The sequence below is a fragment of the Microcebus murinus genome, chromosome 14, assembly GCF_040939455.1.
Source record: "Microcebus murinus isolate Inina chromosome 14, M.murinus_Inina_mat1.0, whole genome shotgun sequence".
NCBI lineage: Eukaryota > Metazoa > Chordata > Mammalia > Primates > Cheirogaleidae > Microcebus > Microcebus murinus.
This window is the reverse complement of record NC_134117.1, coordinates 72078475-72105189: the sequence shown is the minus strand read 5'-3', so window position 1 is coordinate 72105189 and position 26715 is coordinate 72078475. Positions and strand designations below refer to the sequence as shown.

General features: G+C 37.5%; 1 protein-coding gene across 9 annotated transcripts in view; it reads right to left on the bottom strand.

Annotated features, from left to right (window-relative positions):
* The window catches only part of LOC105863935 (protein tyrosine phosphatase non-receptor type 20), a 118750-nt gene that overhangs the window by 84051 nt on the left and 7984 nt on the right, over positions 1–26715 (bottom strand). For 5 of the 9 annotated variants that reach the window (XM_076010244.1, XM_020280521.2, XM_020280531.2 and 2 more), the window contains exons 2-4: positions 17888–17925; positions 14525–14641; positions 12649–12744 (exon numbers count right to left, since the gene is read on the bottom strand). In XM_076010244.1, the coding sequence (XP_075866359.1) occupies positions 12649–12682 (34 nt within the window). In that variant the 5' untranslated portion in view covers positions 12683–12744; positions 14525–14641; positions 17888–17925. Of the gene's footprint in view, positions 1–12648; positions 12745–14524; positions 14642–16509; positions 16550–17887; positions 17926–26715 lie in introns of those variants that run through there. The other 4 variants (XM_076010245.1, XM_020280527.2, XM_076010246.1 and 1 more) reach the window with 2 other exon arrangements.

Below are 26715 nucleotides of genomic sequence, written 5' to 3'. Positions count from 1 at the left end.
ATAAACTGGGTTTCCTCAAATATACTATTTTACTGATTATAATAATTTCTCACAAGCTTCCTCTAGATTTTAGACATAAGCAATAATTCCCAATGGTCACATACCTTATTTTAATTTTACCTCTTTGATTCCAGTTTTGTCATTTACTTGGTACATTATCTTAGTCAAGTTTCTTGATCTCTCTGTGCCTCAGTTTCATCATCAATAAAACAGAAATACTAGCAGCACCAATGTCATAGGATGTGATAATGACCAGATGACGAATTACATGTGAAGCCCTCAGCACAGTGCTTGGCACTGGGTCAGATAGCACTGAATATGCTGGTCACTACTATTAGAGTTTCCAGAATTCACTTTCTTTTTTTTTTTTTTTTTCTATTTTTTCCAGCTTCAGTTGCTAGAATGAGACAGAATTCATTTTCTTCATTTATATTTTTCAAGAAATATTTATTCCATTAAACCATGTGGTTATTTTTCAACCTATTAAAAAGAAATGTCCAGGGCCTAGAAATAATATTATAGTAGCAACAAGTATACCCAGTGCCCAGATCTTGGTTTCTAAATACTATTCTCCAATAAATAAATAAATAAAGCTCCTTGGTTAAATGGCTGAATTTGGGGCTGAGGCAAAGAAAACTTCAAATGAAGCCTGAAGTACCTTATAATACCATAAAGCAACGAAGGACACAAAACACACAAGTCTGGGGTATGTCAAAGGAACACAGGAGCCAACCTGAAGTATCTCCCAGTGGCCAGAGCTAAAACAATTTGAGCAACAAAATAAGTAACAGTGAACTTTAACACAAATTATAAAATATACATGAGTTCGTAGTGATGTAAACAGATGACTAAATAAATAATTGGGGAGAAGAGACAAATCTCCCTATGGAAGAATTCAAAACAATATATACATGCATACTCACTCCGCTAGGAGGTAGAGCTTACTTCTTGCTCCTTTCCCCACGTAGGAGGGTGGGCTACACCAAGTGACTCACTTCCAAAGACAAGAAAGAGTAACAAAATGGAAATATAATAACATCACAGTGAAAAACCTGGCAAAAACCACCTTAACCAAATAGCGAAGGTTAATGTTATCAGTGATGTCATGTGGCTATCATGTGGCCCATGATGTGATGTGACAAGAAGGGCATTTCACTTCTGCGATATTCCTCTTCCAAATCCGTGACTCCTGTCTAATAATGAGAAAAACATCAAACAAACCCAGACTGGGGGCTGTTCTACAAGATATCTGGCCACTACTCCTCAATCCTCTCAAGGTCATGAAAACACAAGGGAAGACTGAGAAATTATCACAGAGTAGAGGAGACTGGAGAGACCTAACAACTTAATGTGACGCAACACACTAAATTCTATCCTGGAACAGAAAAAGGACATTATTGTGGAAAAATGGTGAAATTCAAATAAAGTCTGGAATTTAATTAATACTAATGCACCAAGGTCAGTTTCCTAGTCACGACAAATGCATAATGGTAACATAAAATGCTAACAATTGGAGAAACTGGATGAGGGGTACACAGGAACTCCTTGCTCCATCTTGGCAACTTGTCTATCAATCTAAAATTATTCTAAAATAAAAGTTTATTTAGACAAGAAAAGAAAAAATGAAATTTCCTTCATGTGCTTTCCTTACCACCTTCTACATTATAATTTGTGTAATTATTTGCCTTTGTTTTACTAGTTTGCTAGACTTTTTTTCAGTTCTTTCAAACTAGCTATTTGCTAGTTGCTCCAGTTTTCTGTTTTCTAATTCATTTAGGTGTTATAAATTCCTTCTGATTCTTCTATTCTTTTCCTAACATCTTAAGGTAAATGGCTAGTTCACTTATTTTCTTTCCCTTCAAATGTTTTATTAGTAAAAACATTTAAGGATACAAATTTGCCTCTGAGTATACCTCAAACTACATCTCAGATGTAGGATTCTTATTTTCATTTGTAGGGCCCCCCACTTTCCCTGTTTTCCTTCTGCATCCTCATCCAAAATCACAGATTGCCTTAGCCTCTCTGTGACCCAACCAGCTGTGTGTTTCTCCCACCAGGCCTGAACCCAAACTAGGGCCTTGAACATTCTCAGGCACTAACAAAAGTATCTAGATCATTGTGCAAAACATGCTGACCCAGAGCCAAATTCCTTAAACACTGATATAAACTCCATATACAAACTCCATAGCCTGACCCCTCACTGAGCATGCACCTGGACAGCACACCCTTTTCCTCCTGCTGTCCATCTCGAGGACTGCTGTAGCACTCTGCACTACTGGAGTTCCCTAACGAACTCTTTGGACTGATCATCCTGGCACTTGGTGCTCCTGTCTTTGGAATCCCAGCCAACCCCAGCTCAGGATGGGTTGGGGCACTTGCTGTGGGAATTCCCTTGCTGCCATTTCTGGGTGATTTCAACCATGGGCTCAGTGTTATGAAACATCACTACTTCTAAAATTGTCTGAGAGTATTTTAACTAGTCTATAATCTAATTACATGAGTTTTCTGGAAAATTCACTGGGAATTGTATTTCCCAGTGGTTGGTGCTTTGCTTTTTTAACTTAAAACAAGTTTAGCTCTTTTGCTTCTTTCCATCACCCACCTGGCAAAACCTCAACAGTGGATGAATTCATTAGCCACCGTCTCTGTATACTGTACCCAAGCAGAAAGTCACAAGGCAGATTGAATTCTTTAATAATTCATAATTATTTTGGCAGAGACAACTAATTGTCCCAATATTTATTCCCTCTAGTTTTGGCTGGGTGCCTGGTCACCTAGAATTCAGACCATATTCTCAGCCTTCCTTACACTTAAGAATGGTCATGAGACTAATTTCTGTCTAATGGGATAGAAGCAGAATAGTCTATAGCAGTTTCCAGAAAGGTGCCTTAAAACACAGTTTGTGTATGTCCTTTGCTCCTCCTTGCCTCTGTTTCCAACCTGCTGCTTAGAATAGAGATGCGATAGCTATCGCCCCGTTTGCATATGGACCATGCCCCAGGGGTGGTAAGTGCAGAGCTGGAAGCAACCTGCATCCCTAAAACTTCTTGGAGAAGAACAAACATTCTAGGCCTGGACTGCTCACCTCAGACTTACTACATGGAGATAAGTAAACTTACAGCTTTTATAAAGCAATATTTTAGTTTTTCTGCTATTCACAAGTCTACTGATATTTTAGTTTTTCTCTTATTGACAACTGTATCTAATCCTAACATATACATTAACTTTCAAAGTGGTCTACTATATTTCAGGGATTAACTTATTCTCCTACTATTCCCCCAAATTATTTCAAGCCTTTCCTATTTTCCTAAGCCTCTAACACCTTCACATCTCCTTACTCTCAGCAGATGACTAGCCGGCACTTCACAAACACAGCCATTGGGTGGAATTCCCTGGTATTCTTGCTATACAACAACAGACATCTGCCACCCATGCATGCACTTGATCTTCTTTTCCTAGTGGGATAACACAGGAGCCATTCCCCCAACTTAGGCTTTTGGGGTCTTATCCCTGCTTTGCCCTTTCTCTTTCTCACATATTCAACTTCTCTCTCTTACACACAGCTCAAAGTTTCAGAAAATATCCGTTATTCCCACAACCTCCCCCAGATACCAGTCCATTTCTCTCCCTTTACATTTCTAAACTCAACTATTTACTGTCTTCATTTTATCACCTCCCACTTACTCCTCATCCCACTCCAACCTGGATTCTCACCCCAATGCACCAATAAAATGGTACTCTCTAAAACTACCAATGACCTTTGGTGACAGTACTAAATCTGACTGGCTTTTAAAATGTTTCTTATTTTTCTTTAACTCTCAGCAGCAGATCACATTGTTGAGCATTACCTCCCTATTTAAAACAGTCTTTTACTGTGGCTTCCATGGGAACCACTCCTGGTTCTCGTCCTACATTTCCACAGCACATCCTCTGTCATCTTTGCCAGATCTTCTTCCTCTACCTAGACATTAAATGCTGCAATTCTAAGAATTCTTCTCTCATCAAGATGAACAATACCTCCCTGGGTGTTCTAATCTATACCCAAGTCTTCACTTATATTTATACACAAATGATTCACAACTGTCTATCTCTGGTACAGACCTGTCAACTATCTTCTGCATAGAAAACTGCTTAACACATTGCACCACTTGGATGTCTCATAAACATCTCAACTTTATTATATCCAAATTTGAACTCGTGATTTCCCTAATGCTCCCCACTCAATAACCATCAGCAACAACTGATCCTTTTCCATAATCCTTTCCTCTGTGAAAGGTGATGACACCAACATGCATCCAGTTATGCAATTTGAAAACTCAGTAATCATCCTTTATATACATCTCTCATTTATGTGCTATCCACCACCAACCCTATTGTTTTGACCTCCTGAATATCTTTCCCTCTGTAATGCCACCACTAGGTCTAAGCTACCATCATTTGTTTTTTACTACTACCAGAGCCTCTTAATAAGCTTATTTCCACTGTTACTGTCCATTCAATACACTCACAACATTGAAGCCAGAGGAATAACAGACAGTAGACACAGAGAGACAAGAATTCCAGATGTTAGTATAAACAAAAAAAAAAGAGTTTAAGAGTTCTATGTCTAAGACATAAAAGACAAATTGAAAATTTTGGAAAGGAATTGAATAAAAGATTTCTGTGGTTGAACGGAACCCAATAGAAAGACTAATACTAAAAACACAACAACTGAAACTAAAACACCAATGACATGCTTAACAATAGATTCAATACAGCTAATGAGAGAATTAGTGAGCCAGAAGAAGAGTCATAAGAAACACGAAGTTACAAGAAATGGAAAATACACAATAAGAGGTGAAGAAACAGAACATACAGTAAGAAGATCTAACATAGGTAAAACTGGACTCTCAGGAGGAGAAGAGAGAGAAAATAAGAAAGAAATAATATGGGAGCAAAACCAAAGATTTTTCTGAAATAAGAAAAAAAAACAATTATCTTTAAAGAAGCAATAATTAGATTAAAGCTGACTTTTCAATAGCAATAGTGGAAACTAGAAGACACTGTTGAAATAAAGTAAACTGTCAAACTAGAATTCCATAACCAGGGAAAAATTCCTAAGAGAGCAAAGGTAAAACATTTTTTTTAATATATATACACATATATATATAAGAAGACATCTGCACTAAAGGAAATACTAAATTGTATTTTCAAGCAGAAGGAAAAAATACTGCATGAAGGGTCAAAGATGTTTAAAAAATACAGAAAAACAAAAATGGTAAAATTTTGACTAACTACTGTCTAAGACAATGATAATAATGATGATAACATGTATATGGAATTAAAACAGGACATATACATGGCATGTACATGGAAGGAATGGGCACAGTAAATAGGGTAAAAGATATGATCTGCATTGCGTAGGAATTGGGTAAAAGAGGGGATATCACTACATATCCTACAGACTTTAAGTGGATAATAAGGAAATATCATTAAAAACTTTAAGCCAATATAATTAAAAATTTAGAGAAGTAAATTTATTGAAAGACAAATTATGAACAGATATTCCAAGAAATACACTATCTGAATAAAGAAACTGAATTTGCATTTAAAAATCTTATAAAAGACATCTAATCCTATATGATTTCATTTATCAAAAACATTTCAGGAATAAGTAGTATCAATTTTACACAAACTATTCCAGAAAACAAAGGAAAAAAGAATACTTCTGAAAACATTTTATGACTTTTATTTTATAATTACCCTGTTATCAAAACTAAGGGCTCACAAACCATTTGTTTGGTAATAATTTGTTATAAATCCAGATGACTAAATGGTCATTTCTTAAAAAGCAACATATTATAGAAATATTTATTAAATATCTACAATATACAAAGCACTGAGCTTGCTTAAACAAAGAGGAAAAGACTTAACCTTTATCCTCAAAGAGCTTCCACTTCAATAGAGAAATATACAAATAACTATAAAATGATATAACAAAATAAGAACTTTAACAAGAATTTTAAATAAAGCCTATGGGAGCCCAGAAAAGAGAGTATTAAAAAAAAATTCCAGCTACACTACAAATGCTTTTAATAAGTAATTTAGGGGCTAATTTTGTGCCTAATATTTTAATTCCTTTAAGGCAATTTGGTATTCTCTCTCTTATTTTGGACTTTTAAATCTATCTTTGTTTTAACTTTTCAATCTTCCATGTCATTCTCTTTCCTTGAGAAAAGAGACCATTTACTAGGTGGCAATAAAGAATAAAACTAGAAATTAGCATAACATTATACAGTACTTCTTAAATACAGAAAAATATATTTAGAATATAAAAAGTTCTGCCAATAAAATATGAGAATTGCTACTTTCATTATAATTTCTTTTAAGGAAATTCACCCAGTTTGGCTGCTTGCATATTAATTTGTGAATGTTTTAAATAAATGAATGCCTCAACTATCTTTTTGTGTGCTTTTTTGGTTCCTTTTATGGAAGCTAAAACAAAGGCATGGAGCATTTAGGGTGTAAAATAGAAAAGAAACTGTGTCAAAATTATATTTTAAAAGACTCCAGTAAAATTTAACATTTCACCAGATTCCTAAGAGCAGATAGGAAGAAATCAACCATTAATTGATAGAACTGCTAGTCCACACTTAGCTCAAAAAAAAAAAAAAGCATCAGGTGGATTAAAAAATTGAGCTACAAACAAAACGAGATAAATGATCCTGGATAATAATCAGAGAAGTATAAAATAAAGGAAGCTGAAGGCATCACTTCACAACAATTAAATTAGCAAGATTTCTTCTTGCTGTGATAATACAAATGCTGTTGAGGTCACAATATACCTGGTATACTATTGGTAAAGTACTTAACCACTTCTGGAAAATAACATGGCAAATATAGGCACACTTCAGAGATTTTGTAGGTTTGGTTCCAGACTACCACACTATTGCAATAAAATGAGTCACACAATTTTTTTTGGCTTCCCAGTACATATAAGTTATGTTTACACTATCATATAGTCTATTAAGTATATAACAGCATTATGTCTAAAACAACAATGTACATATACCATTTAAAAATATTATTGCTAAAAAATGCTAATGATCATCCGAGCTTTCAGTGAGTCATAATCTTTTTGCTGGTGGAGTGTCCTGCCTCAATGTTGATGGCTGCTGACTGATCAAGGTGATGGTTGGTGAAGGCTGGGGTAACTGTTGCAATTCCTTAAAATAAGACAACAGTGAAGTTTGCCACATCCACTGACTCTTCCTTTAATGAAAGACTTCTGTGTAGCATACAATGTTGTTTGATAGCATTCTGCCCCACAGTAGACCTTCCTTCAAAATTGGAGTCAATCCTCTCAAACTCTGCTGCTGCTTTATTAGCTAAGTTTATACAATATTCTAAATTATGTATTGTCATTTCAACAACGTTCCCAACATCTTCATCAGGAGTAGATTCCATCTCAAGAAACCACTGTTTTTGCTCATCCATAAGAAATAATTCTTTATCCATTAAAGAGAGTTATTCTGAGAATGAAGCAATTCAGTCACATCTTTAGGCTCCACTTCGAATCTAAGGTAGTGTTAATTCTACCACATTTGCAGTTACTTTCTCCACTAAAGTCATGAACCCCTCAAAGTCATCCATGAGGGTTGGAATGAACATCTTCCAAACTCCTGTTAATACTTTGACCTCCCCCCATGAATCACGAATGCTTTTAATATCATCACAATAGATATCATAAAAAGAACAGAAATTTTGAAGGTGAAACATTGAATGAATGAAATAAAAAATACCCTTAACAGCTTCAATAACAAACTATATCAACCAGAAGACAGACTTTCTGAATTATAAGGCATGTTATTTGAAATAGACAAAAAAAAAAAAAAGCGAAAGAGAGAAAGAAAGAAAAATGAATAAAAAAGAATAAAGAAAGCCTACAGGATTTAGGAAATATCATTAAGTGAACAAATATTTACATTATTGGAATTCCACAAGAAGAAAAGATGAGAAAAGGCACAGAAAACCTGTTTAATGAAATAATAGCTAAAACCTTCCCAATTCTTGGGAAAGATTTGGACATCCTGATCCCGGAAACTCAAAGATCCCCAAATAGTTTCAGTATGACAGTTAAAGTGTCAAAAGTCAAAGACGAAGAGAGAATTTTAAAAACATCAAAAGAAAAGGATTAAGTCACATACAAGGGATCTCAATTAGAATAAAAGCTGATTTTTCAGCAGAAACTTTATAAGCCAGGAGAGTTTAAGCTGATATATTCAAAGTACTGAAAAACAAAACAAACAAACAAAAAACCCTGACAGCCAAGATTATGGCTAACAATGCTATCCTTCAGATATGAAGATATAAAATCTTTTCTAGACAAGCAAAAACAAAGAATTCATCACCACTAAACTGGGTTTGTTAAGAAATGTTTAACGGGATCCTACATCTAAAAGCAAAGGAATGATAACTACCTTCATGAAAACAAGCAAAAGTCAGCAGGGCATGGTGGCTCATGCCTGTAATCCTAGCATTCTGGGAGGCCGAGGCGGGTGGATTGTTCAAGGTCAGGAGTTCAAGACCAGCTTGAGCAAGAGCAAGACCCCGTCTCTACTAAAAATAGAAAGAAATTATCTGGACAACTAAAAAACAAAACAAAACAAACAAACAAACAAAAAATATATATATAAAATTAGCCAGGCATGGTGGTGCATGCCTGTAGTCCCAGCCACTCGGACTACTCGGGAGGCTGAGGCAGTAGAATCATTTGAGCCCAGGAGTAGGTTGCTGTGAACTAGGCTGATACCAAGGCACTCTAGCCCAGGCAAAAAAGCCAGCCTCTGCCTCAAAAAAAAATAAAAAATAAAAAACAAGCAAAAGTATAAAACTCAATGGTCGAGCAAATACACAAATGAGAAAGGAATCATATCTTATCACTACAGAATACCACCAAAGTACAGATAAACAGGAAAAAAAAGAAAGAAGAAACAAAAACTATACAAAACAATCAGAAAACAAATATGTTTATAGCAAAATATGCCTACATCAAAAAATATTTCGAATAAACAACCTAACAATACACCTCAAGGAACTAGAAAAGCAAGAAAAAACCAAACCCAAAATCGGTAGAAAGAAAAAAAATACTAAAGATTGGAGCAGGAATAAAAATAGAGACTAAAAAAAGACACAAAAGATCAATAAAACTAAAAGGTTGTTTTTTGAAAAGATTAAAAGAATGGACAAACCATTGGCTAAATTAACTAGAAAAAAAGGAAAAGACCCAAATAAATAAAATCAGAAGTGAAAAAGGAGACATAACTGATATCACAGCAATACGAAAGATCATTATAGAGACCATTACAAATATATGCCAACCTAAAAAATATGGATAGGTTTCTATACACAAACTGCCAAGATCAAACCAGTAAGAAATAGAAAACCTGAACAGATGAATAATAAGTAACAAGACTAAATCAGTAATAAAAAGTGGGCTAAGGATATGAATAGGCATTTTTCAAAAGAAGACAAACAAATGGCTACCAAGCATCTGAAAAAATGTTCAACATCACTAATCATCAGAGAAATGCAAATTAAAACCACAATGAGATATCTCTTACACCAATCAGAATGGCTATTATTAAAAAGACAAATAACAACAGATGTGGGTGAGGATTCAGAGAAAAGGAAACTCTTATAACTGTTGGTTGGAATGTAAATTAGTACAACTTCTGTGGAAAACAGTATAGAGATTTCTCAGTATAGAGATTTCTCAGATAACTAAAAATAGAGCTACCACATAGAGCTAGCAAAATACCTCAGATGTTTAATGCAGCAATATTCACAATTGCAAAGATATGGAATCAACCTAAGTGTCCATCAGTGAATGACTGGATTTTAAAAAGTAGTATATATGCACAATGGAATGCTATTTAGCTGTAAAAACAAAGGAAGAATGAAATTATTTCTTCAGCAGCAACATGGATGTAACTGGAGGCTATTCCTTAAGTGAAACAACTCGGACACAGAAAGACAAATACCGCATGTTCTTATAAGTGGGAGCTAAATAATGTGGATACGTAGAAACAGAGTGTGGAATGACAGACAAGGAGACTCAGTGGCGGTCAAGGGAGTGGATGATGGAAGGCTGTTTAGTGGGTACAATGTGTGCTGCCTCACTGACGTGCTCACTGAAGACCTTGACTTCACCATTATGCAATATATCAATGAAGGAAAAATTGCACCTGTACAAATAAAAAATAAATGGGAAATAAAGCCTCCTAACAAAAAAGGCCCAGGACCAGTTTGCTTCTCTGCTGAGTTCTAAAAAACTTTTAAAGGACAGAAAACACGAATACTACTCAAATGATTCCAAAAACCTGAAGGGGAGTGAACTCTTCCAAACTCATTCCATAAGGCTTGCCCTGATATCAAAACCAGATAAGAATACAAGAAAAGAAAACTACAGGCCAATATTCCTGATAAACATAGATGCAAAAATCCTCAATGAAACAGTAGTGAACCAAAACCAACAGCACATCAAAAAGATTATATGCCATGATCAAGTGGGATACATGTCAGGGATGTAAGGATGGTTCGAAACATACAAATGAATACACGTGATACATCACATCAACAGAATAAAGGACAAAAATCATATAATTATCTCAATAGATACAAAAAATACATTTGATAAAATTCAACATCTCTTCATTATAAAAACTCTGAACAAATCAGGTACCCAAGGAGCATACCTAAGCATAACCATCATCATACTAAATGGGGAAAGGTAAAAGTCTTCCCTCAAAGAACTAAAACAAGGCAAGGATGCCCACTTTCACCACCATTATTCAACATAGTACTAAAGGTCCTAACCAGAGTAATCAGGCAAGAAAAAGAAATAAAAGGCATCCAAATTGAAAAGGAAGAAGTCAAATTGTCCCTGTTTGCAGTTGATCTTATATACACAAAAAGACTCCATCTAAAGACTCCACCAAAAAACTCTTAGAATTTATAAATTAAATGGATTTAGTAAAGCTGCAGCACACAAAATCAACATACAAAAATCAGTAGCATTTCCATACGCCAATAATGAACTACCTGAAAAAGAAACCAAGAAAGCACTCCCTTTTGCGACAGCCACAAAAAATAAAATACCTAAGAAAAAATTTAACTAAGGAAATTAAAGATCTCTACAATGAAAACTATAAAACAATGATGAGGCCATTATGCTAAATGAAATAAACCAGACACAGGAAGACAAATACTGCATGATCTCACTTGTCTAGGGAATCTAAGACAGCCAAACTACAGAAGCAGACAGTAGAGTGGCTGCTGAGGGTAGGGACAGGGCGAATGGGAGATGGGGTGTTGCTGGTCAAATGGTACACGTGTCGGTTATGCAAGATGAAAAAGTTCTGAAGATCTGATATAAAGCATGGTGCCTTCAGTTAACAATACTATATTGTACACTTGAAATTTGCTAAGAGGATAGATCTTAAATGTTCTTAACACACACACACATACACACACACGAAGGAAAACAGTAATTATGTGAGGTGATGGGTGTATTAGCTTAATTATGGTGATCATTTCACATTGTATACACATAATCAAAACATCAAATGTACACAATTGGTAAACCTTAAATATACACATTTTTATTTGTCAATTATACTTCAATAAATCTGCAAAAAAAAACCCCACTTCTAAGGGAGAAAGCAAAAATGAAGAGGAGGGCAGGATGACAGAAAATAGGAGCTGAGCTGAATGTGAGAGGAATGAGGTAAGGAGTAAAAGAGAGAGAAAAATGATGGCAAGCTACTAATGTTTTGAGGCAAGATAATGACAGTACGGGACAACAGAGAGAGAGCTAGAATTTAATTAAGACACTACATTAGTATGATATGCCAAAAGCATTAGAAATGTGTATGCCCTTAGTTCACATCTAAGAAAATTATGGAAATAAGCAGAGCTTTGTGGCAGTTTACAGGTCGTTTTCATTGTCTTACTATCTTCTTTGTGTTTCTGTGCTTTTCTGTGCTTCCCAAATTCTTTGCAAGAAACTTATATTATATATATATTTTTTTTTTTTTTTTTTGAGACAGAGTCTCACTTTGTTGCCCAGGCTAGAGTGAGTGCCATGGCGGCAGCCTAGCTCACAGCAACCTCACACTCCAGGGCTCAAGCGATCCTACTGCCTCAGCCTCCCGAGTAGCTGGGACTACAGGCATGCGCCACCATGCCCGGCTAATTTTTTCTGTATGTATTAGTTGGCCAATTAATTTTCTTTCTATTTATAGTAGAGACGGGGTCTCGCTCTTGTTCAGGCTGGTTTTGAACTCCTGACCTCGAGCAATCCACCCGCCTCGGCCTCCCAGAGTGCTAGGATTACAGGCGTGAGCCACCGCGCCCGGCCGTATATTATATTTATAATCAGGAAAAAAACGTTATATGAACAGAGTAAAATAAAACACTAGAGTCTAATCCTTGGTACTCTAAGTGTGATAGCTTATTAGAAATGCAAAGTCCTGAGCCCCTCCAAAACTAGGGGATCAGAATCCACAGGTGAACAATCCGCAAATGGTCCCCACGCAAATCTGTAGTCTGAGAGGTACTAGCTGCCCCTCTAGCTCCTACACCCCTCGCAATGGACGATGCACCTACCAGCATCTGCTCTAAAGTTCCTCGGTGAAGACATGTTGTCCCCATAGCCCAAGTGAGATGGGTAAAAGGCTTCTGCAGATACTAAGTCTTAGTGTCCTACAAGTCAAGCAGAAGTTCTAATTAGTATCCGGGGGACAGCATACAATTGTTGTTTACATGGTCAAACACAAAGCAATAGATTTTCTATTAGACAACTGGAGTTTCCACAGTTCTGACATATTATTACTTATTAATTCACTCACTGAGTACTCAATTCTTTAAATGCCAAACCTAAGCTAAATCAGGTGCTGGGGATTCATTTGATACTGAATAAATAAGAATTAACTACAGAGCCCATATTCAAGGAGTTCATGCTTATTCAAACTATAAAAAGTCCTAACACAGAATAAATATTTTTTTCTTTTCTAATCTTTGCAGTAATTGGCCTGTACATTGCTCTTATTGGTTAAAATCAAGAAATTTTTTGTCTGAAGACCTTTTCATCAATTACCTGCAAATGAAATGGGATTACTGTAATCTGAATCTAAAGTTAATGTTGTGAAACAAACATATTTTAAAACTTTGAGTATAGGATGTTTAAAAACTGTTTAAAACATAGATGTAAGGCAAAAAGATAGGTGGCATGTCCCCTTCAGTGTCATACAATGGTGACAGGCCATCCAAACGATTATTTATGCACAGAAATTGTACTTGTTCAACTCAATGCTACTATTGATTAAAATGCCTAGACTTAGTGAAATTACATGGTAACCTATAGATTTTTGTCCAGTGGTAATATAAATAATTTCTATCTGATAAAAAGCTAATACCAAAGATTATAATTTATTGCCCTGCCCAGCATTAACTAGGTTTTTTTAAGCTAACCTAGCATTCTTACTCTAACACTGGTTTAAAATGCCAATAAAAACCCATATCCTCAAAGTGTTCTTTGAATTACCTTTGCCATCTTCTTGGTTTCTTCACTAAATCACTAATTAATAAATTGATTAAAATCATTTCATTTCAAATATGTATGGGTCACATGTTAATTTTTTTAAAAACTCTACTTTGACAAGGGGATAAAAAAACATATCTTTTTTTAAAAGGAGGACAGCAGTGGCCTTGTGACTGGCAAAAAGGTAATGGGCTCCAGTGACCAACCTTCCCTGGAGGTAGACCCAAGATGTTAAAGATCCCACTGTTAACTAAGAACCTCTTTAGAAAGACAACCAAGCTTTGGCCTCTCAGCTATGTGATTAAAAATATTTAAAATAGGCCGGGCGCGGTGGCTCACACCTGTAATCCTAGCACTCTGGGAGGCTGAGGCAGGCGGATTGCTCAAGGTCAGGAGTTTGAAACCAGCCTGGGCAAGAGTAAGACCCCGTCTCTACTATAAATAAAAAGAAATTAATTGGCCAACTAATATATATAGAAAAAATTAGCCGGGCATGGTGGCACATGCCTGTAGTCCCAGCTACTTGGGAGGCTGAGGCAGGAGGATCGCTTGAGCCCAGGAGTTTGAGGTTGCTGTGAGCTAGGCTGATGCCATGGCACTCACTCTAGCCTGGGCAACAGAGTGAGACTCTGTCTCAAAAAAAAAAAAGAAAAAGAAAAAAAATATTTAAAATAGTACAATTTTAATTAAAGACAATTAAAAAGAATTTCCTTTGAAATTTAATCAAATAATTTTTAAGATATTCCTTGATAACTGGAGACACTTATTTAAATATGAGGGTTTAAATATGCTATACCCTGCATTCCACAAATAAATATGTGAATGGCCCTTGGCCCCAACAACTTATGCTCTTTATATAAATACACACACACACATTAGTAAGATCTCTCTAACATATAGATGAGTAGACTGAAATCCATGTCCATCCATACTAACAGTTACCTGTTTCAAATCTTCCATAAAAATCAGCAATGCTTCCAGAACAAACAGCTTCAATCAGAAATGCATGCCCATTTGTGACATTTTAACAAACACCAGTGCAGTGAGTCAGAGATAATCCTACAGAAACACAAAAATAAACTAGATGAATTTCTGTTCCCTTACATGTTATCTAGTATATATTAGAACAAATAGAAAAAACAAATCAATATTAAGATGATTAACATTTAATTCAATTTTTGAGTTGCAACCACTGTAGTAAACCAGTAACAATGTAAGATCATACAATTCACCATCAACATATATGTATTGAAAGCTGAGGCAATCTATAAAGTCTACAAAAGTAAAAGTTTTTCAGGAAATATAGCACACCTTTTACCGTATTTCTCACCTCCCTTCAAGTTTGGCTAAGTAAGTCCCATAAATGCTTCCCCTATAATGTATGTGCTTTATAATGATTTCTGGATTCATCTCCTCAAGTCAGACTATAAGCATCTTGAGGAAAGGAACTGTAAATTTTTCACTTTTGTAGTGTCAGTGACCAGCACATTGGAGACACTCATGAAATGTTTGATGGATTAATTCATTAACTCCATGAAAAGTGTATGCATCCTCAGGGAATTAATCTGCATATCCACCTTAAGAACTCTGGGAAGTCCCAGAGGTCTTCCTTGCATGATATACACTGAGTCCCCGAGGGAAAGACCATGAAAGACATTTAGGGACCTACGGTCAGGTCCTTAAGATAAATGTTTCTCTCCAACTCCTGGGGAAGATACTGAAGTGTAGAAAATCAGGAAACTAACCCTGAATAAAGGGAAACCTAAAAAAGTATTGTCTATTCCAGGATACAGCACTGAGGATAGAGGGAAAAAAGCTCCAATATGGTTCTAAGTGATCCCAACTGATCCTAAGAGGAAAAAACACAAGTGTTTGGTTTCTGCAGGCAACCAAAGCAGGACGTTTTTCTTCAAGAGTTAGGGTGACACAAAAGTGCCAATGAATACTTCACATATTATCAATTCTCGGTTGGGGTGCTATTTTCAGTCTATCTCAAACTCTCTCAAACCTGAAACGGGTGCTAACAAAAACCACTTCTTCATAGCAGACTCCGGGTTGGGTGCAAGATGCCAAACACAGAATTTTAAATGATATGCTCAACACCTTGTCCTGGCAATTCTTTCCTCAAGGGCTGGGACTGCTTCAAACTCTTGTGACGGTGACCTATACTAGGACAGATAGCAATAAAAGCAGCAGCCCTAAAGCCCCAAAGCTCAATTCTGATGGACACTTGCTACCCTATAGTCACCCCTAGGCTAAGAGTTCCTCCCTATGAAATCTGTATTTTCTGTGACCAAATTCCCAGTATAAGATTCTTGGACTATTATTAATTATTTGGTATGTTTTCTGCCTTTTAAGAATTATTTATTGTTTTTAGTTTCTTTTAAGGAAAATTATTGTTGCTGTTTTCCAACTATAAGGATAACCAATACTCGTAGCATAAGTAAAGTTACCAAGGGGAAATTTCATTCAGTGGTTTACTAATCATTCTTTACAGCAAGTGAGCATGGGACAGGGAGTGCATGGGAGAGGAGCAGGGAGGAAGGAAGTGCTATCTCCAGAGCTACTGAAGGTGTGGCAGTGCAATCAGGCAAAAAAAAAAGAAAGAAAGAAAGAAAAGGAAAGGAAAGGAAAGGAAAGGAAAGGAAAGGAAAGGAAAGGAAAGGAAAGGAAAGGAAAGGAAAGGAAAGGAAAGGAAAGGAAAGGAAAGGAAAGGAAAGGAAAGGAAAGGAAAGGAAAGGAAAGGAAAGGAAAGGAAAGGAAAATAGAGGGATTAAAATTAGGAAGGAAGAAAGAAAACCATCTTTATCTGCAGGATTAAGATATACAATTATAGGGGGGCATGGGTAATATATGTAACCTTAACACTTGTACACCCATAATATGCTAAAATTAAAAAAAGGAAAAAAAAAGATACATAACTATACCTCAAAAAGGTTGCTTTTAAAAAGCCATGGAAAGATAATCTTAAAATAAGAAACAGAAATAATCATGTAAAGATAATAACAATCAAGTTTCAATGAAAGTTTAAACATTAAAGAAATAGTCATCACCCACCAATCATAGATAAGAGAGCAAACTGTCGCCACTTGTGTTAGCAGCAAGCTCATTAAGGATTACTGCAGGACTCCACTGGAACAGTGGAATACTTAAGGTTCTAAAAGCACTGGAACCCTATGTCAACAATGCTTAGCCACTTGCAACCCAGGGACTGACGCTACAGTTACCATGAGCTACCCTCTGAGCAAATACTTTTTCAATTATAACAATGGCACAAGTAAAAATAACTAAATCACTTAAAACGTCTTTTTTGAAATGACTTCATTATTTGGATGTTTCTGCTACTTAGATGCCAAGGTAAACAATATCCTACTGTTTGTTTCATTCATAATATAAATCAATTTGACATATTCACTTCAACCTCCTGAACCTCAGGTCCATCTGTCTATCTGTCCTGTCTTTCTTCCTTCCTCTCTTACCTTCTTTTCTCTCTCTTTTTGAAATACACCAGTAAATACATGACACTGGTTTATTTCAAAACGCATAGTTCCTGTACCTCCAATCAGTAGACATTGGCTTCCATAACCCAAAGAACTACAGATGTATAGGGTACAGCTGAACCATTTCCATAACTGAGATCATGTCAATCAGGAACTTACCCACATAATGTATGTGTGCAGACAAGAGTTCACAAAGCAGGCCTGAGCCTGCTCCCCTTAGAAGGGCCTGCTTGCAAGGTTGGTCCTTGGCTGGTGTCTGGGAACTTGAATGGTAAAACAGTAAGCTACAGTAACATAAAACTTTGTCTAAATAATAGGAGAAGCTCACTGTGCCTAGACTGTACAATGTTTGTATGCTGAACACTTGCTTTCCTGCTGGGTGTCTGGAATTTCAGTGACTGCCATCAGTCACACTGGCAAGCCATGCCCATGACTGACCTCCAATAAAGACGCTATACTCTCGGGTTAAGGTAAGCTTCTTTGCCAGACAACACTTCACAAAAGTTTCAACAACTTTTTGCTTGGGGAATTAAGTACATCCTGTGTAACTCCACTAAGAGATAATTCTGGGAACTTTGTGTATGATTTCCCTTTGCTGATTTTGCTTTGTACTCTTTCATTGTCATGAACCTCAGGCATGAATATGACTGTATGCTGAGTCCTGAGTCCTAGCCAATCACTGACCCCGGGAGTGGTCTTGGAGGGCCTTGACAGAGCATAATTTTACCTAGCCTGGGGAACACACTGCCACTCTCCTACTTTCTGCCTCACAATTCCCAAGAGAGATAAATCTACACAGCATTACCTGCATGTCATCCCTGGGCAATCACAGAATACCCATCTCTGCAAAAGAAGAAAGAAAATAATTGTGTAATGCTTCATTATTTTTACTGCAAATAATTTTGCATACAAGGCCCGCTTGCATCTAACCATTTTTATAAGAAGTTTTTGGGAAGTAAGAAGCTAATATCCTCTTAAAATGAAAATGCACCTGTCTAAAAAAATTTAGCTTGTTCTATGATGAAGAGAGGAATTCCAGACAAATGCCTTCTAATGTATAATCAATGGCCATATATAAATAAGGCCCCAAACTTACAGATTCAATAAAAGATTATTAAACTGAGGCAGGTTCCAAGTAAAACTGTAAAACACCATGTCTGTCCCACCTGAGACTCACACTCTCCTTCCAACATGTCTACCCTACTTATTCCCTCAAGACTCAAATTTCAAACCAATTCTTATAAGCTATGAACATTTTAATAGCAGTATCCTAAAAAAAAAAAAACCAACAAGTCACCTAAAGGGCAGGGAAGGCAACTAAATTAAGGAGCATAAAGAAGCGCGCGCGAGAGAGAGAACGTCCTGACTTCACTTAAATTATGTCCATGCATCCACATATCCCTAAAGGGATATATTTAGTCATCTAATATGTAAAATAAAAGATTTAGAACAGTGCTATCAGCAAAATGGATTTTTTCAGGGACAAAATTTTTAAAGTCCATAAACTCTCTCCTTAAAACACTGAAGATCATATGCTATGGTTATAATATTCTTCTCTGAACTGAGAGCTCCATATAGCAACTTTTAGAAGCACACAATCAGAGAAAAAAGAAAAGGCATGTTCCTACTCTCCTATCCTCAGCAGGAATCCTCCCTGTGAGAAGTTAATAGGGAGAAAAGAAACCAAATATTCTAGAGCTTTTTACATCACTTAACACTTTGAACCCTGAGCTCTCTCTCTGCAGGCTGGTAAAAAAAAAAAAAAAAAAGGCAAGTTCTCCACATCTGAAATTCTTCCCTCCCTCAGCTCATCGTGCCCACCTTCTCCTTTCTCTGTGGTCCCCAAAGCCAGATATGAAGTGAAAAGTGGAAAACCACTGCCCTGTGATGGGGCAGTAATGACTGTGTTATCCACTTCTATAAAGGAAGCTATTCCTAAATAACAACAAATGGCATTCAGATGTTTATAGCCATTTTATTCATCATCACCAAAAACTAGAAGCAACCAAGATATGCTTCAATATTTGAGGGATAAACAAATTATGGTATAATCATATAATGGAACATTATTCAATGATAACAGAAATGATCAAGCCATAATAAGCTATGGAGGAACCTTAAATGAATGTTGCTAAGGGAAAAAAGCTAATCTGAATAGGCTAAATACTATCTAATTCCAACTATACGACATTGTAGAAAAAGCAAAGCTGTAGGTAGAGATAGCAAAAAGGTCAGTTGTTCACAAGGTTTAGAGGGAAAAGTGGAAGAATGGATAAAGCATAGGAGATTTTTAAGAAATGAAACTATTTTATATGATACTATAGTCATAGATACATGACATACTTTGTCAAACCCATAGAGATATATAGTACAAATAAACCCTAATGTAAACTATGGACTTCAGTTAATGATAATGTATAGATTATTGGTTCATTAATTATAACAAATGTACCCAACTAATGCAAGATATTAATAGGAAGGAAAACTGTGAGGGTAAGGGAATACATGGGAACTCTGTAGTATCTGCTCAATTTTTCTGTAAATCTAAAACTATTCTAAAACATAGTCCATAAAATAAATTTTTAAAAATCCAAGAGAACAGAAATTTTTAAAAAGATGATTGACTACCTAAAGCAAAAATAATAGGTGGGTAGATCAAGATGGCGGACGAGAAACACCGCCAGACAGAGTGTCTCTGCAGAAAAGACAGATTCTAGCAGAAATTAGAAAAAAGAAGCAAGAAGACAAGCATACAGCGGATGAGGGCCGGAAGGAGGGGTACCTGAGACCCTGGGGGACTCCACGGGAGGAGGCTGCGGAGGAGAACTGGAAGCTGAGACCACCAGCGCAGCCTGGAGACCAGCGGCAAGGGTAGATGGATTTGCTGTTTCCCCTCCCCTGCATTTGGGACAGCTGGTGAGCTCCCCAACGGGTGGAGAGACCTGCGGACACCAGCCCAGAGACCGCCGCCGCCAGCTAGCGGTGAGCCTGTAGCGGACGCGGCACCAGGCTTCCAACTACCACCCGGCACCTCCGTGTGCACAGACCCGAGCCGTGTGGCAGGCGCCATATTGCCTCCTCCTCCCCTCCACCGACCCTACCCGCGGCTGCCCAGAGAGACAATACAGCCACCAGCCAGAGGCACCTCCAGGGAACGGGACCTTCCCTTTTGGGACCCTACAGCTGACTCAGAGGAACTCAGACTGTGAGCTCCCTACCCGCCAGCCCTCACAGGTGCTGCTGGCACGGTGTTCCCAGGAGAACAGTGCAGACTCAGAGGCTGAGAGACACAGACCCAGCTTGGGCTCCCTGTGGGTGAATTGGGAACGGCACTCCTCTCCCTGGGGGGGATACAGTTTGAACTCTGGGAAGCAGAGTTCGGACCTGCAGACCAGATCCCGTGCACCAAGGTCTAGCATTGCCTGGGACACAGAAGGAATATACATGAACAGCCTACTGAGGTGTGTGTGCCTTCAGGGGCAGATCAGCATCCTAGAGGGCAACCCTCCTCCCAAGAGGAGGCCGTACGCCCAGCCCAGGTGGCTTTCCTGCGCAGGGAACCTCCCCTCCAGATTCACAGTCCAGGGAAGCCTGGTGGCGTGTGGTCTGGCTTGCTGGCAGAGGCCAAGGAGTAGCTGCGGAGTGGGGGAGGGTAGAAAGAAGCAAAGCCCGCTCCAGACTGCGGGTCTCAGACAGCTCCACCCCCACAAGCAGACTTTCTGGCTGAACTGGACCATTCCAGCCCTGCCCTGACAGCTTTTCCTGGAAGCAAAGAACAGAACTTTGACCCCTGCTAACGGCACTGGTGGTGCCTGAGGGCAGGCTTACGCAACACAGCTCTGCCCAGAACAAGTGCTGATAACAGGACACAAAAACAACAGCATAGCCTGTTCCACTAAGCAAGCGCCACCTACTGACAGGGCCGGCATCCTGCACAGCCTTTCAAGGCATCCACTGACTCATTATACAGGGAGTGGTCGAATCTCACACACAGGCACCACCTAACAGCTCAGAAACTAAACAAGGTGTGTGAATACCCAAACAAAAGCCTAAAGGAGAGAAACAACTGATCGGCATGGGAAGAAATCAGTGAAGGAACTCAGGAAATATAAAGAACCAAACAGAAAACACACCACCAAAGAGGAGCACCAGACCCCAAGAAAGGGACACCAAACAAAATCAGGCTACCAAAATGACAGAAGAGGAATTTCGTATGTGGATCATAAGAACACTCACTAACCTGCAACAACAACTCAATAACCAACACAAAGAAACCACAAAAAGCTTCCAGAACTTAAAACAAAAGTTCACTAAAGAAATAGACACAATGAAGAAAACTTTAACCGAACTCCTGGAAATGAAGAATCAATTCAGGGAACTACAAAATACAGTGGAAAGTCTCAAGTACAGGGTAGATCAAACAGAAGAAAGAATCTCAGAGATTGAAGATAACATCCTCCAACTAAATAAAACGGTCACAGAGACAAAGCAGAGAAACAAGAGAAAAGAGCAAAGCCTACAAGAGATGTGGGATTATGTGAAGAAACCTAATGTGAGGGTCATAGGGTTACAAGAAGGGGAAGAAGACAACACTCAAGGGTTGGACAAGCTGTTTGAAAATATAATAGAGGAAAATTTCCCAGGCCTTCCTCAAAATCTCGATATGCAAGTTCAAGAAGCTCAGAGGACCCCTGGGAAATTCAATGCAAACAGGAAGACGTCACGACATGCAGTCATCAGACTGACCAAAGTATCAACAAAAGAGGCCCTTCTAACAGCTGTAAGACGAAAGAAGCAAGTGACATACAAGGGAAAGCCAATTCGAATAACACCAGACTTCTCTAATGAGACTTTACAAGCAAGGAGAGAATGGGGCCCCACTCTCACTCTACTGAAACAAAACAATGCCCAGCCTAGAATCTTATTCCCTGCAAAACTAAGCTTCATATATGAAGGAGACATAAAGACATTTTCAGACAAGCAAAGTCTCAGAGAATTCACCAAGACAAGACCAGCCCTACAAGAAGTACTCAAAACAGTGTTACGCACAGAACACCATAATAAAACTCATGAATATAAAAACAACCAAAACCCAAAGATTAAAGGCCAGATAATACAATGGCTCTAGAGAGAAATCAAAGCACCAACATCCAACCCAACAGAATGAACAGTAATCTACCTTAGCTTTCAGTTCTCTCAATAAATGTGAATGGCTTAAACTCTCCACTCAAGAGACATAGGCTGGCTGAATGGATAAGAAAATACAGGCCAAGTATATGCTGTCTTCAGGAAACACATCTAACCTGCAAGGATGCATATAGACTAAAAGTAAAAGGGTGGAGATCAGTATTCCAGGCAAGTGGAAGCCAAAAGAAGGCTGGTGTGGCAGTTCTAATTTCAGACGATTTCATTTTTAAACCAATAAAAGTAGTGAAAGACAAAGAGGGTCATTATATAATGGTGAGGGGCACACTTCAACAAGAAGAGATAACAATTTAAAATATATATGCACCCAACTTAGGTGCACCCAGTTTCATAAAGCAGACCTTACTGGATCTAAGCAAATGGATTAATAGCAACTCCATAATCGCCGGAGATTTCAACACCCCATTGACGGCACAAGACAGATCCTCCAAACAGAAAATTAATAAAGAAATAATGAACTTAAACAAAACCCAGGAACAATTGAGTCTGACTGACATCTACAGGACATTCTACCCCAAATCCACTGATTATACGTTCTTCTCATCAGCTCACGGGACATTCTCTAAGATTGACCATATCCTAGGACACAAAGTAAATCTCAAGAAATTTTAAAAAATAGAAATCATACCATGTACCTTTCAGATCACAGTGGAATAAAACTAGAAATCAACCCTAACAGAAACTCACATTTCTACACAAAAACGTGGAAATTAAACAACCTCCTACTAAATGATTACTTCATAAATGAAGAAATCAAGACAGAAATAAAAAAATTCTACGAAGAAAATGACAATGGAGAGACAAGTTATCAATTTCTCTGGGACACAGCTAAAGCAGTTCTGAGAGGAAAGTTTATCTCCATAAATGCCTATAACCAAAAGACAAGAAGATCACAAGTAGACAATCTAATGAAACGACTCAAAGAGCTGGAAAAGGAAGAACAGATCAACCCCAAACCCAGCAGAAGAAGTGAAATCAACAAGATCAAATCAGAACTAAACGAAATTGAAAACAGGGAAGCTATTCAGGAGATTAATAAAACAAAAAGTTGGTTCTTTGAAAAAATAAACAAAATGGACACACCATTGGCTAAGCTAATGAAAAGCAGAAAAGAGAAATCTCTAATAAGCTCCCTCAGGAGCAAAAAAGGAGATATCACAACTGATCCCAAAGACATACAAGATATAATTTATGAATACTACAAAAATCTTTATGCACACAAACTGGAAAATGTGGAGGAAATGGACAAATTTCTAGAAACACACAGCCTCCCTAGGCTCAACCAGGAAGAAATAGATTCCCTGAATAGACCAATCTCAACAGCTGAAATAGAAACAGCAATTAAAAATCTCCCTAAAAAGAAAAGTCCCGGTCCAGATGGCTTCACACCCGAATTTTACCACACTTACAAAGAAGAACTAGTACCTATCTTGCAGAAACGATTCCACAACATCGAGAAGAACGGAAACCTCCCCGACACCTTTTATGAAGCAAATATTACTCTGATACCAAAACCAGGAAAGGATACAACAAAAAAAGAAAACTACAGACCAATATCCCTAATGAATATAGATGCAAAAATTTTCAACAAAATCTTAGCTAACCGAATCCAGACACTTATCAAAAAAATAATCCATCACGACCAAGTGGGCTTCATCCCAGGGATGCAGGGATGGTTCAACATACGTAAATCTATAAATGCAATTCACCACATAAACAGAAGCAAAAACAAAGACCACATGATTCTTTCAATAGATGCATACAAAGCTTTTGACAAAATTCAACACCCTTTCATGATACGAACACTTAAGAATATAGGCATAGAAGGAACATACCTAAAAATGATACAAGCCATATATGATAGACCCATAGCCAACATCATACTGAATGGGGAAAAATTGAAATCATTCCCACTTAGACCTGGACCCAACAAGGCTGCCCACTATCTCCACTTCTGTTCAACATAGTGCTGGAAGTCTTGGCTACAGCAATCAGACAGGAAAATGGAATTAAAGGTATCCAAATAGGGGCAGGAGAGATCAAACTTTCACTGTTTGCTGATGATATGATATTATATCTAGAAAACCCCAAGGATTCAACCAAGAAACTCCTGGAACTGATCAATGAATTTAGTAAAGTCTCAGGATACAAAATCAATACACAGAAATCAGAGGCATTCATATACGCCAACATCAATCTAATTGAGAACCAAATCAAAGACTCAATTCCCTTCACAATAGCAACAAAGAAATTAAAGTACCTAGGAATATACTTAACCAAGGAGGTAAAAGACCTCTACAGGGAGAACTATGAAACACTGAGGAAGGAAATAGCAGAGGATGTAAACAGATGGAAATCCATACCATGCTCGTGGATCGGCAGACTCAATATCATCAAAATGTCTATACTACCCAAACTGATCTACAGATTCAATGCAATACCTATTAAAATCCCATCAGCATTCTTCACAGATATAGAAAAAATAATTTTACGCTTCGTGTGGAACCAAAGAAGACCCCGAATATCAAGAGCAATTCTAGGCAACAAAAACAAAATTGGAGGCATTAATATGCCAGATATCAAACTATACTACAAAGCTGTAGTAATTAAATCAATATGGTATTGGCACAAAAATAGGAATATTGACCAGTGGAACAGATGCGAGAATCCTGATATAAAACCATCCTCATATAGCCATCTAATCTTTGACAAAGCAGTCAAAAACATATGCTGGGGAAAAGAATCCCTTTTCAATAAATGGTGCTGGGAAAACTGGATAGCCACCTGTAGAAGGCTAAAACAGGACCCACACCTTTCACCTCTCACAAAAATCAACTCACGCTGGATAACAGACTTAAACCTAAGATATGAAACTATTAGAATTCTAGAGGAAAAAGTTGGAAACACTCTCCTAGACATTGGCCTAGGCAAAGAGTTTATGAAGAATTCCCCAAAGGCAATCACAGCAGCAACAAAAATAAATAAATGGGACATGATCAAACTACAAAGCTTCTGCACAGCCAAAGAAATAGTCATGAAAGTAAACAGACAACCTACAGAATGAGAGAAAATTTTTGCATCCTATGCATCCGATAAGGGACTGATAACTAGAATATACTTAGAACTCACAAAAATCAGCAAGAAAAAATCAAATAACCCTATTAAAAAGTGGGCAAAGGACTTGAACAGAAACATTTCTAAAGAAGACAGAAGAATGGCCAACAAACATGAAAAAATGCTCAACATCTCTAATCATCAGGGAAATGCAAATCAAAACCACAATGATATATCACTTAACCCCAGTGAGAATGGCCTTTATCAAAAAGTCTCCAAACAATAAATGCTGGCGTGGTTGCGGAGAGAGAGGAACACTCCTACACTGCTGGTGGGACTGCAAACTAGTTCAACCTCTGCGGAAAGCAATATGGAGATACCTTAAAGCGATACAAGTGAATCTACCATTTGATCCAGCAATCCTATTGCTGGGCATCTACCCAAATGATCCTATGACACTCTACAAAAAAGACATCTGCACTCGAATGTTTATAGCAGCACAATTCATAATTGCAAGGCTGTGGAAACAGCCCAAGTGCCCATCAATCCAAGAATGGATTAATAAAATGTGGTATATGTATACCATGGAATACTATTCAGCTCTAAGAAACAATGGTGACATAGCACATCTTATATTTTCCTGGTTAGAGCCTGAACCCATAAAATTAAGTGAAGTTTCCCATGAATGGAAAAACAAGCACCACATATACTCACCAGCAAATTGGTATTAACTGAACAGCACCTAAGTGTTCACATAGGTACTACAGTAATAGGATATTGGGCAGGGGGGAGGGGGGAGGGGGGCGGGTATATACATATATAATGAGTAAGATGTACACCATCTGGGGGATGGTCATGCTGGAGACTCAGACTTGTGGGGGGAGGGGGGGAATGGGCATTTATTGAAATCTTAAAATCTCTACCCCCATAATATGCCGAAAAAAAAAAGCAAAAATAATAACAATTATATTGTGGGGTTTATAACATACATAGAAGTAAAATGTAGAAGAAAAGCAATCATAGCACAAACTATGAGTGGAAAGCAATGAAAGCACACTATTATAAGTTATATATATATATATATATATATATATATATATATATATATATGATATGGTATGCCATTTGAGGGTAGAATGTAATAAACTATTGTGAAGTCTAGAGCAACCACGAAGAAAAAGAATAAAAAGGAGGAGGAGGAGGAAGAAGGGGCAGGGAGAGGAAAAAGCAGCAGTAGCATAAGCCAAAATTAGAGATATAATGGAGGCATAAAAAATCCTCACGTAAGACAGAAGAGGTTGGGAAAAGAAGAGACTAAAAACACATGAGACAAATAGAAAACTAGCAAGATGGTAGATTAAGATCCAATCATAT